At 40.5% G+C, this 12,635-nt stretch overlaps 1 protein-coding gene across 1 annotated transcript in view; it reads left to right on the top strand.

Annotated features, from left to right (window-relative positions):
* The first annotated feature begins 4,203 nt into the window (after positions 1-4,203).
* ttll7 (tubulin tyrosine ligase-like family, member 7) overlaps positions 4,204-12,635 on the top strand; it is a 64,505-nt gene continuing 56,073 nt past the window's right edge. The window contains exons 1-5 of the mRNA XM_054602683.1: positions 4,204-4,472; positions 4,851-4,982; positions 7,062-7,183; positions 10,174-10,241; positions 10,512-10,670. Coding sequence (XP_054458658.1) covers positions 4,448-4,472; positions 4,851-4,982; positions 7,062-7,183; positions 10,174-10,241; positions 10,512-10,670 — 506 coding nt within the window. The 5' untranslated portion in view covers positions 4,204-4,447. The remainder of the gene's footprint in view (positions 4,473-4,850; positions 4,983-7,061; positions 7,184-10,173; positions 10,242-10,511; positions 10,671-12,635) is intronic.

Genomic DNA, 12,635 nt, shown 5'->3' with positions numbered 1-12,635 from the left:
AGCTTAATCCAAAATATTGGCACTTTGAAAAATAAAAGGTCTGAAACAAACATGTTAATTGAATCATTCCTATTTTTTTTTTACTTAAATTGAAATATAAAAATATTATGTTTAATTAAGAATGTCTACTGTGGCTGACAAAACTAATACTCAATCTTGATCAAACAAAACACTATAAAGAGTAATACAAATAATTGCTCCTTAAATTATGAATATCCATAATCTTGCAATATTGTGTAGAATGATTAGGATTAACATCGGAGCCCTTGTCTGGGCATTGTGTGCATTTTTCAGAGATTACTTGCATTGCATTATGCATGTGTCTTCTATCTGTACAGATGCGTTTGTTGGTGTTTAGTTGCATAATGCGTGCCTGTCAGATCCCCCTTTGTTCCTGAGGGATTACATGACACTAAGGTCCACTGCTCCTTCATACACAGTGTTCCCAGCCTCCTGTACAGAGAGCCAGTACACCACTGGGAGATAGGGGCAGGTTGTTGTCAACAGCACAGCTTGCCTCACTTTATCACCCTGACTCTTTGTTGTTGCTCTGCCCCTCTGCCCTGATCTCATTCCAGTCTCTATCCTCTCCGGGATCAATGTCCTGTGCTTACCACATGCAAACCAAGAGGCTGACAGTGAAGACTAGAATGATCACGTAATGGGATTGGATTGTTTCCCAATCCTAATTTGTTTAGAGGATGTTGATTGAATCGATAGGTCTGTTGTTCAAGTCGGCGTGTGTGCATATCTTCTGACGTGCATATGTGTACATGTAAACCTACAGGTGTATATGTAATATGTAATATACTACTGACTGTAAGTCGCTCTGGATAAAAGCGTCTGCTAAATGACTGTAATGTAATGTAATGTAATGTGTATCTGTGTGTATGGACAGTAAACATGGGTAGATAGAGAAAGAGCCTTTCAGTCTCACCACTAGAGGCTACTGTTGATCTCTGTATGAAATGCAGAAGCAGCACCAGAAAAAGTGTACTGAAGATATAGCCTTGTGCATATTACCTATGATTTATAATTCATGTAGTTAGATTTGTTACTATACTTCATGGTCTGATACCTGCACCTTATTGAGTCACATTTTTTAATTGTGGCTATTTTTCCTATGGAAGATTATACATTGTGATTAGAATGTGCATAATTGTCCCCATCTCAACCACAAGAAGAGGCTGAGCAGGAAGCTGCTTTACATGTGACATGTGGCATTGGTTTCTTGTGGTTCTTTCTTGTTTATGGGTTGCGACCAGGTCAGCCAAAGTGAAATCTTTCCATTCTTTTATGTTTAGAATATTTCAGAAACCTGAAGAGGTTAAAATATCCAGTAGTTTGCCAGAAAACACAGATGATAGTCACAAAGATAAATATACTTAATTTTGTGTTGCAGGAATATGTTGTTTATCTTTCCCTTAATCATGTCACAATCCTTCGGATTTATCTTGTAGCTCCATGATGGAGGGGGGTTCTGACCCCTCAATCTATTAGTATGGATCATTGTCAATTCAGAATTGAGCAGCTACATGAACTATTTGACTTGCAAGGATCATGAGCTGCTGGAATCGTTCCGAGCATGCTGTAAATGTTTTGCTCGCCAGTCCATCATTTGACAGGAAGTTGTGAGTCTCCGGTCCACCGGAATGCTGCTTTGTCTTTAAAGAGGGGCTTATATAGGATTTCAGGACATTTGGGGCTTAGTCCGGACCTCTGTAGGGGGCTGAGGCGGGATCCTACCCCAGGATTTGTTTTTTTTATGATAAACAAGCTCCATTTTTGAGGCTTATTTGCACTCTGGCATCTTTCCAGATCTTAACATTCAAATGACTTGTTTTCATCACTGAAAAAAAATTAAGCATGTTGCAGAAATGCTGTATACCTTCCAGATTCTTTTATAATTGTGTTGTTAAATATATTAGCATTGCTGTTAGTAATTAGTATTACATTGAGTAGAAACAGAATACTTCAAACCTGCTATCACATTCATTGACTAAAGTTGGACAAACAGTTATTGAATGTATTCATGCTGACAGTTGGGGAATGTTACTAAGAACATTTACTGTCATTCAGTACTATGTTGAAGCAGTTGCAATAGAGTTTTTCCATTTTATGCTACTTTTTACTTCTTCTCCACTGCATCTCATATAGGTACTTTTACTGCACTACATTTATCTGACAGCATTAGTTACTTGACAGATTCAGATTAACAATACAAAATATAATCAAAAAAATAAATTACGATATATTATTATAGATTAAACTACCCAGCAGTATATAAAGTAATTATAATGAGCCCAACCTTTACCAGCTGCAACATTAAAACGATGAACAAATCATTGCATCAGTATTGATACAATCATATAATATACATTGTTCTGCATAATGGTTACTTTTACTTTTGAAGTTTTCAAGTAATTTGTTTTTATTACTTTTGTACTTTAACCTGAGTCACATGACTTTTACATTACATTACATTACAGTCATTTAGCAGACGCTTTTATCCAAAGTGACTTACAGGAAGTGTATTCAACATAGAGGTATTCAAGAGAACTACTAGTCACCAGAAGTCATAAGTGCATCTCCTTTCTTAAACAAGCATCTTAAAGCATAAGCCAGAGCAAAAGTATAGTGCAGAGGCAAGTTACTACGAAAACAATAATTGCAACAGACTAATACGAATATAATATGTGCTACAAACTACTACGAATAGGATAAGTGCAGTAAACAAATACAAATTCAATAAGTGCAGCGAACTGATACAAATACAGTAAGTGCAACAACTAATACGAGTGCAATAAGTGCTACGAGGAAGGCTCAGGGTAGTACTTTTACTTATAATAGAGTATTTTACACTATTTTTTTCTTAAGTAGGAATCTTTCCACCACTGTATGTTAACATTTGTTTATCAAAATATTTTAAGAGTTTTCTTTCACTCACAAAACTTTCAGATTTCTCCTTTGGAAAAATACAAAAAGATTGTTTATTTCCAACTGGACCTGTAGCTCTGCTGTTTATCCTCCAACGTTACCCTTCCCACTGTGAGTCACTCATCACTGACCGTTAGACCCAGAGGCAACAAACAAGAACTGCATTTACTTTGACAGTCTGTAACGTTATGAAGACTATCGTGCATTCACACATATTCAAAAAATTTTCTTCGCAGGCTTACATTTCAATTTATATTCAGATCTACATTCAGGCTTAAGTCCCTGCAAAATAACCCAGTGATGCTGATCTCTCTGAAAATCTAAAACAACATATAGTGACAAAAGGAAAACATGCAAATCCCACACAAACAAGACAGGGACTCAAACATTGTCCTCTTTTGCTATGATGCAACAGTGCTAACAACTGAGTCATTATGCCTCGCAAGCCCGCAAAAAATGAAATGTGACAGGGCATCTCAGCAATGGTTTGTTACCCCCAAAATTGTGGTTTTGAAGACCACACTCTCAGACCAGAGCCAAACAATAACAAAATCTGGCTGATGACTGGTGTTAATTCCCCACACCACTTCATAGCCTGAAGCATGCTTTTAATAAACCACTGTAAAGATGCCATCTGTTTGAATGAAGTGACCTCTCAGCCATACAATGAAACCCAGCTGGCATAAGCATCAGGCACAATGAGATTCTGCAAAACCCTTTACTTGACAACCACATTAATATTTCACAGTGGTTCCATGGAATACCAATTAGTCCAGCGGACGTCACACAGCTTTAGATTATTTAATTAGTAGTACTAGAGCGTCCGAGCTGTACAGAGCTCTCACTGAACTGTTACGCCTGGTGTCAGATTGACTGATGTAGCCTGTGATCGGACTGTGTGCTGCCGTTGCTGCTGCTGCATTACATCAAAAGCATGTCCAATGCACTCCAGTCCACTGAGAGCATACACACACACACACACACACACACACACACACACACACACACACACACACACACACACACACACACACACACACACACACACACACACAGATCGTCACCATCTGAGCAGTCAGCCCACTACTACTACTGTTCTGCTGCTGCAAAGATCTTTTTTTTCTTCTCTTCTACAGGCATTCCTATCCATCCCTCTGTCCACCCCTCTCCTTCCCTCTCACCTCTTGGGGCTGTAAAGAAGCTGGGGCTGTGTGGACCCTTGGGAGGCCCCCCCCTCCCCCCCCTCACTCTTCCCCACCACTGCTAACTCCCATGCACACTCAAGACTCTGCTGCCGCTCTTTATGTTGCTGAAAGGCACCAGGGAGATGCTCAGATGATCCATCGGGCCATCCTGAACCACATTGTCCATACAGCCCGAGACAGGGAAGACTAACTACTGCAAGTGTGAAAGACCCCCTGGAGGGTGCTGTGAGTACCCTGTGAGGCCCGCCCTCCCGCCAAGCTTGGCAGAAAGCTTGGCTTGCCCCTCCACTCCTCCAGCCCCTGAGATGCCCTCTCCTCCCAATGAAGGAGGTGAGTAAGAGAGGTCCAAAACTCTCGGGCCCAACAGGGTTATTCTGTTAGATGGTTAGTCGGCTGGCATATTTTTTTCACACATACACACACCTGACCACCTGCTCACATATGTATCTGCCATCATCAGTACTATTCTTCCCTGCATAGAGCCACAAAAGCACACACATGAACATGAACACACACAGAACATGATGCATGCCGCTATAGCAAACTAGGCTCCTAATTCATTTACATCCTAGCCCCATAAACAAACCCCATCCCCTGCAGATGTGGGTAAAATGTATTACAATACTCCAGCAACTCCTGCTCCCCTTCCAGTCTGGAGCAGAAGCTGTGACTGTATCTAGTGTTGTTTTATGCTGTGTTTTCCTCCAGAGGATCAAGGAGCGTCCCCCGTGAACGGGCCATCTGTGGGCTCCTTCCACAGCAGTGGGAAGAGGAAGGTGCGCTCAAAGAAGAAGAAAGGCACTATCACCGCCAATGTCACTGGCACCAAATATGAGATTGGTACGGTATCCTATTTCTCATGATATTAAAACACTTCTAAAATTACAGTAACGACGACCACAAATATATAAAAAATGTTCAATGAAGATTTTGGATTAAACAGGTTTGAAAAAGGAGCTGAAACACGTACACTTCAGAAATGTCGGTCTACAAAGATAAGATATCTTTTGATCACAGAGTTTGTCTTAATGGAGAACTAGTGCGGGATGAAAAGAGGCTTTCTTTGAGATGGGTGGTGAAACCCTTTCATCGATGTACATTATCCTAGTATTGATGTTTTTTGTCGGAAAACAAGAGAGTTGCCTGATATGGTTCAGCAGTGGGTGTAGCTTCAGTTGTAGTATTAGTATAACTTTAGTTTTTTACAGGTTACTGCTTACATATACATGTTGGATTGCACTGTTAACATTGATGAACACAAACTAAAAGATTAAATGACACACTAAACTGTCCTGTAAACCTTTTTCAGATCTAGCTACATCATGTATACTAAGCCTGTACTACAAAGACTTTCAAGCATTTACATTTATAGAATAATTTTCTTCAAGAAAATTTCACAAGTGAGCAAGACCCACATTTTGGGTGGTCCTGCAGGTTAGAGTAATATACTGTGACACAGTGACTTGTATATTAATTTTGGAAACAATTCTCAGTATGGCTCAGTCAGTCCTTCAAAAACACAGCAAATCTAATCACAATGTTGTCTCGACAATAAAACAATCCACTGTAGATTTGACTCCCGACAATAAAATCTAATTTGCTGTGGTGGATTGTTAGAAGGAGGCCGTTGTTATTTAATGTCCTAAATTAAACCTAATAGAGTTGCAGTCCAGCAACAGTTCACGCAGAGACAGCGCAGCCTTACATGCAAACATAAATCTTTATTGAGGTAATTTAACTTGGCAGTGAGGTCTTTTTGAGAAGGGCAAACAGAAGCACAGTAAGCACTCCTTACGTGGTCAGTATATGCCAGTGTGGCAGCACAGCTCTCGGGGGTGAGCTACAACCTATGAAATGAAGGCGTCAGCAGCAGAAAGTAGAAGTTGGGGGGCTGCCTGGATCCTGTAGGTAGATGGGAGTCTAGCTGTGATTCAGTTTGCTTGCTGTGACGAGACCCTCATGGTGGCCATTCGGAGAGTAGTGCAGGGCTATTTTGAAGGAAAATTAACACTAAGGGCCAGATGGATGGCTCATTTTTGCTGTTACCTTTTTTTTCCAGCTGTCTTTTTTTGTTTCAGAATTGATAGTATTCCAGGTAAAGGCTAAAGGTCAGGGAATGTGGTGGTGGAAATTTGCTTTACACCCACTGAGAAAGGAATGTACACTCTGGCCCCTAAGGATGTCTGTTCGGCGAGATGCGTAAGAAAGGATTGATTATAGCTTTGTACTCAAAGACCCTACTGGTATCTGTACGCATGGGTCTGCTGTGATGTGAACCCTCCGTATTCCAGTTAGCAAAACTCTGCCGGCCTCTACCGACATTAACAGATGGATGAAGTTACATCTGAAACACCTTTTTCCCCATTCAAGTGCCATCATGCAACATTAGGCGAGCCTTCTCCAGGTTTGTGAAGGCTTTCAAGAAATTAATTAATACCACGTTTCGTTAGGGCATATGAATTTTTCATTACACATCTGAATAATGAATAGTTGTTAGATTAATGTCCAAATGGGCTTGCCACCTATCTCTCATACTATGGGGTTTCCAGTGGGATTTGAATGCATTACATACAATTAATTTATCTTTTTGAAGAGAGTCATTACGATTGGCTGCTCTGCAACTATTCCATGAATGGTAAATATTGCTGCAAGCTTTTTGATCTATAATCTCCTGGACTCATTTCTCCCTTAATGTATGCAAAAACAGAAATCAAGTTTAGCAGAAAGGGAAACAGTTTGAGTTAAACATAGTTCTGTAAAAAGGGAAATATTTGATTTGTGGGTCCAAGTCATATCTTGCTCTTATTTAGCATCCATAACAGTAAGTTACTTTGTTATCATGCATATAAAGATTATTTAAATGACTGCAGAACTAATTCTAAAAATGGCATACAATCTAATGCGATTGTTTTTCCCCAGTTCGGATAGTCACCAACGAGGTGGACTTCATCAGGACCCGGGAAGATGACGAGACTGCCAACCTCATCTGGAATGACTCCGCCGTGCAGCACGAGAAAATCGCTGAGCTCAGGAATTATCAGGTACACAGAATGGGCACCATGTCAAGTCAGCACACATTGTTCAGGGGCACCGTAGTCTAGAGGTTAGAGAAGAGAATAGTGTCGGATCCAATGGCCGCACTGAACAGGGAAAAAAAACTGGATCTTATCCTTAATAGTAGCTCCAATAAAGCTGCTCCGTGACCAGCAGCCAAAGACCATGATACTGAACAGCCCCCAGCGGATGAATGTAACTTTGGAAGTGAAAAGTCTCGAGCAGAAGTTCAGAAAAAGGACATGACGCTGAATTTAAAGGTAAACCTAACATTAAAAACAAAACAACCTGCCTCTGATGTGTGTATCACTGGTAAGGTGAGGAGGGATTTTTTTTCCCCTAGAATACCTCAAGAGAAAAAGTAGCAAGAGATGCCTTAGAAACGAAAAGTGCAGTACACCAGAAGAAAGGCATACAAAGGATGAAACAAACATGACAGCTACTGCAACCCTCCCGTGCTTAGAGAATTTTATCTAAATTATTTTCCTATAAAGAAAACCAAATCCCTTCCTTCAAAAACTCTGTGGTTGGAGTTGGATACACGTCACACAATTTCCCGCAGATTCTTCAAAGTTATTACAGCACAAAGCATTCATAGATCATTTTATATACTCTTGTATGATAGATCAGTATGATGCAAGGCCTACTCCCAAAATATCCTTAAAATGTGATGAAATTTGAACTTACAATACTGCTTCTAGTAAGCAAATGCCACATTGACAATAATTAAGAAAATGAATTATCTTTGTCATCGACTCTTGTTTATGTGAAAACTTTAAAAGTAATAATTATCACTGCAGATTATGTACCGTATTTTCCGCACTATAAGGCGCACTTAAAAGCCTTTAATTTTCTCAAAAAACGACAGTGCGCCTTATAATCCGGAGCGCTTTATATATGGATTAATTCTGGTTGTGCTTACTGACCTCGAAGCGATTTTGTGTGGTACACGGCGCTCTGTCAACATGTTTTAGTAGACTTAGTAAACTACAAAGCCGCACCGCTTGCAGCATTACGGCCACCGTAGTCAGGAGCGTCGCGGAGTAATACATACTGTGCTTCACCATAATATTACAGTGTGTGTGTATAAGGACCCAACATGGCTCCTGTCAAGAGACACGCTTACGACGCGGACTTCACGCAGTAGAACATGGGAATAGAGCAGCTGCGAGAGAATTCAACATTAATGAATCAATGGTACGGAAGTGGAGGAAGTTTGACTGACTGACTGTTTTGTTTCGCTTAATGCGCCTTATAGTCCGGTGCGCCTTATATATGAAAAAAGATCGAAAATAGACCATTCATTGACAGTGCGCCTTATAATCCAGTGCGCCCTATAGTGCGGAAAATACGGTAATTGGCAACACATATCATTGCAAATAACTAACATTGGGAAGTTTCAGTTCAAATAAGAATTATCAAAACAACACAAGGCAGAGTTTCTAAAGCCATAAAATAGGTTTGCACACCACCCTGCCTTTATAAAACGTTTTTCTACTCATCTCCAGTAGAAATAAAAGAATAGGTAAAAGGAAATATAAAGAGATTACAGCAGATGGAAATGGGATGGTATATAGAGACATTTGGGACAGATGGAGCTGGGAAAAGAAGATTAGGTTTAAAGTAATAGTAAATGTCAGAATTAAATCAAAAAGAATAGAAAGAAAATGAAAAAGTGAAGATGGATGGAAGACTCCATGAATGCACCCATGTGCTTTTCCTCAGACCCTGGGAGGTAAGAGGGAGGCAGCAAATAGGAAAGAGGGAGAGGGAACCACAGAGCGTACACAGAGACAGATAAGAAGATTGACAGGGAGACTGACAAGTTGTGAGCAGCAGGAGGTGGGGGCAGGTTTCAGATGTCTCTAGTGATGTTGACAAGATGGGCCTTGACAACAAGGGTTGCCTTGAGTTCTGTGTACTAGTCTGAAAATGATCTTACCTCTGTTTGACCTCCCGGTCTTGCTGACTGAACTTGCTGCTGCTCGCCCTCTGCTCCGAGCGTTAGCCATCCATCTTCCCGAGTGCTTATTTGATTATACCGGGCACTAATGATCGATTAAATCACATGCTAGGAAGAGTATGGCTTGTTAGGACAGGGGCAGCAAGAGTTCAGCTGAGTAGATTGAATATTACAAATACTGTAACAGCTTAACGTGTAGCAATGTGGCTAATGTTTTCACATAGAACTGGTGATTTGCTGTCAATTGTACTCATTTGCTCTCTCGCTCTGCTGTGCTATTTCACAAGATAATTTCTCAGTAGAAGAGTAGAAGTCCCTCAACAATTGGTTTTGATTTCCCCTCACAAGCCACGTCGTCTCGCGGCATTGGCATAATTGTGCAATCTCTTCCGAATCCCTAATTACGTCCGTCTCGTTTGGATAATAATCACAGGATCCTTTTACAGTCTGAGTTCTTGTTTTTTTCCCTGTGCTTTCTCTCTCTCCCTCTTTTAATTCTTTCCTTTTTTTCCCCGTTTAGTGATGTACTGTGAGAGTTTGCTGTCAAGTTTCAGTTCATATGAGCCTAATTAACGCCCCTGTTCAGGCTCATTTGGTCAAAGAATACAGAAAACCCAGAGTTTTTCCTTCCCCTTCCACCCCCCTTTCGGTGCATTCAAAGCAATTCATTCAACTGTCACTGCAGGAGCTTGCGATGCAGAACCAATTACCTCGGCCCCTCGCAGTTGAGATTGATCTTTTTTTTTCTCGCCTCTTCCCTCCCCAACCTTTAAAGTAAAAAAAAAAAAAAAAAAAAAAAAAAAAAAGAAAACATGGTATACTAAATAAGGGTTGAGAAAGGTCTCAGCGTCACCTTTTTGTTTTGAGTCCGTAATTGGGCATAAATGTCAGAACATTGTAAGCTCACTTCAGGTTGCTGCCTTTAATGTGCTCATTTTTATGAAGGGGTGGGGGTGGAATTGAGTGGCGTAATGGCCCTAACAACGTTATTATGTCTGAACTGTCCCTCTGCAGAGAATTAACCATTTCCCTGGCATGGGCGAAATCTGCCGGAAAGACTGCCTAGCAAGAAACATGTCCAAGTAAGTTTTCAAATGACATTACTTTAGTACAGTTTGCAAATGTACAAAAACAGCATTTTAAAGCTCAGTGTTTAGCAACCTGGCATTCTAAAAAGCCAAAACTGGGTACTTGTAGCAGTCCACCATTACAAGCCAAATAACTAGAAGACATTGCTTTAAGAGCACAAAATTCATCTTTACTGTAAGAAAAAATGTAACTTGTAATTTAAAAAAAGTACAAATACAAAATGTTGCTTTACTCCCACACACCCCCTTTCATCTTTTCTCCAGAATGATCAAGTGCCAGTCTCAAGAGTACAGCTTCGTACCTAAAACTTGGATCTTCCCTGCCGAGTACACTCAGTTCCAGAACTATGTCAAGGAGCTACGCAGGAAACGCAAGCAGAAGACCTTTATCGTCAAACCCGCCAACGGAGCCATGGGTCACGGGTAGGTCAGAGGCTAGCAAGTTCCCCAGAGCAATCTAACCAACTGTCTATAAGACTGACAGAGGCATGAAAGAGAAGGAGAGAGTGACTGAAGCAGAGGATATAAACTAAGCAGGATAGAGAGTGACTGAGTCAGTTAGTAAAGAAGGAAATATATAGAGAAGCACAACAAAACAAGGCAATAAGAGGTTTGTGACCCTGACTGTGTCCCTGTGTCTATGGAAAAAGTATTATGACTGGGACCAGATTGAGTATTTGAGCAGAGGGTGTGGTGAATCTCATTGTTGGCCTCATTGTCCTCAATGGTCACATTCTCCATAAATCAGAGGTTATCGCTGCCGGTGGAGGACACACACACACACACACACACACACACACACACACACACACACACACACACACACACACACACACACACACACACACACACACACACACACACACACACACACACACACAAACTTGTTCCCTGGCAGTTACTGAAGTTCCCTCCCTGAAGGTCTCTGCATGTGATTATTTGGATTCCTTTATGAGGCACCATCAGCAGAGAACAATCAGACTAGAAAATGGACCAAGATGGCTGCTGCGGGGGGATTTTGTCTCACAATAGCATCTCTTTATCAAAAGATGAGTAGGCTGTGGTACCTGAATGCATATTCCATGCTTGCAGTCACATGGGGTTAGCCCCTATTTCAGGTTGTGATGTCACATTTCTATGGTACGTTTTCACTATCCTGAAGTATTAAGAGAATCATTATAGAATCATGGTGACATGGCCCCTTTACTCTGACATTGATCACTTAATAATGTACACCTCTACCTTCTAAAGCAATCAGATGTAAAATTCCAGAAATCCGCAAACCTTCAGTGAAGCCTAAAGTGTGTAAATATGGGTGGACACAACATTACAAAGCAAAGTTTACCAAATGGTTGAATTGACTGCTGTCTGACACAGTGTCAACAAAACTGAACATTGTAAGCCTGGGTGAGTGTGGGGATCGAGTTGATTTTTTAAAGCTCCTTTGTTTTGAGAAGAACCCGTTGAGTCAGCTTGGTCATCTAGTACGACAGCTCGGAGGGATGGATGAGGAAGGTCCCTGGGATAAAGGAATTTTGGGCTTCTTTGCTCAATCTACCACAAAACACTGATCAGGATAAGTGTTTAAAAAAAACAAATGGATGTAACAGAAATGTTCTACAACACAAGTATCCAAAATGGTCTCTTAGAATAAACCCAGTAACTGCTTCTAATGTTCTATGTATGAGCCATAGCTGACTCATTTGACACTCAAAACAGAGTTCTACTAAGCTACTGTGTGCAGGTCAAGCATGCATCTACAGGACTAAAATAAAGTAGAAATGCTAAGTGGTTTCAAGTTCAAAGATTCAAGTGTGATTTGATTAAAAAGAAAAAAAAAAAAGAAAAAAAAGAAGAGGCCAAACTGTGGATATTATAATTTGGCTAGAATACAGGGACCTTTGAACATAATTTATATTTGCTTTTCAGATAGCACATAGCTCTCTTGAGCACTTCAGAATATGTTAAAACTGCTCAGATTGCGAAACATTTAATAAGTACTCTTTTTGACTTGCCTTTCTTTGAAAATGTGATCCCTGAAGTTCATGTGTGAAGAAATACTTTGGAGTGCATTCATCACTGGCACCAATAGGTGGGGATATTGAAGTACAAATAGCTCTGTGGGCCTCACCTCTCCCTCTAATTCTCTTTGAATTTGTCCGTTCTGGTATAATGTGAGCATTACTTATAACTCCATGCTGCACTAAGCCCTTATTTATTAAAGAATAAAAGGCAGCAAAGGCTGAATTATAGCAATACATTAAGAATATGAAAGATGATGAGTTTAGCTCGACCACTCAGCGGCGGGCGGTTCACGAGATTAGATTTTTCTCCATCTTTTTTTTTGCATGGTGTGACGCGGCAGGAAATTAAGTTATATCCACCCCC

The sequence above is a fragment of the Anoplopoma fimbria genome, chromosome 8, assembly GCF_027596085.1.
Source record: "Anoplopoma fimbria isolate UVic2021 breed Golden Eagle Sablefish chromosome 8, Afim_UVic_2022, whole genome shotgun sequence".
NCBI classification, from domain to species: Eukaryota; Metazoa; Chordata; class Actinopteri; order Perciformes; family Anoplopomatidae; genus Anoplopoma; species Anoplopoma fimbria.
Note: the sequence above shows the minus strand (reverse complement) of the source record. Positions and strands in the feature narration are given on the sequence as shown.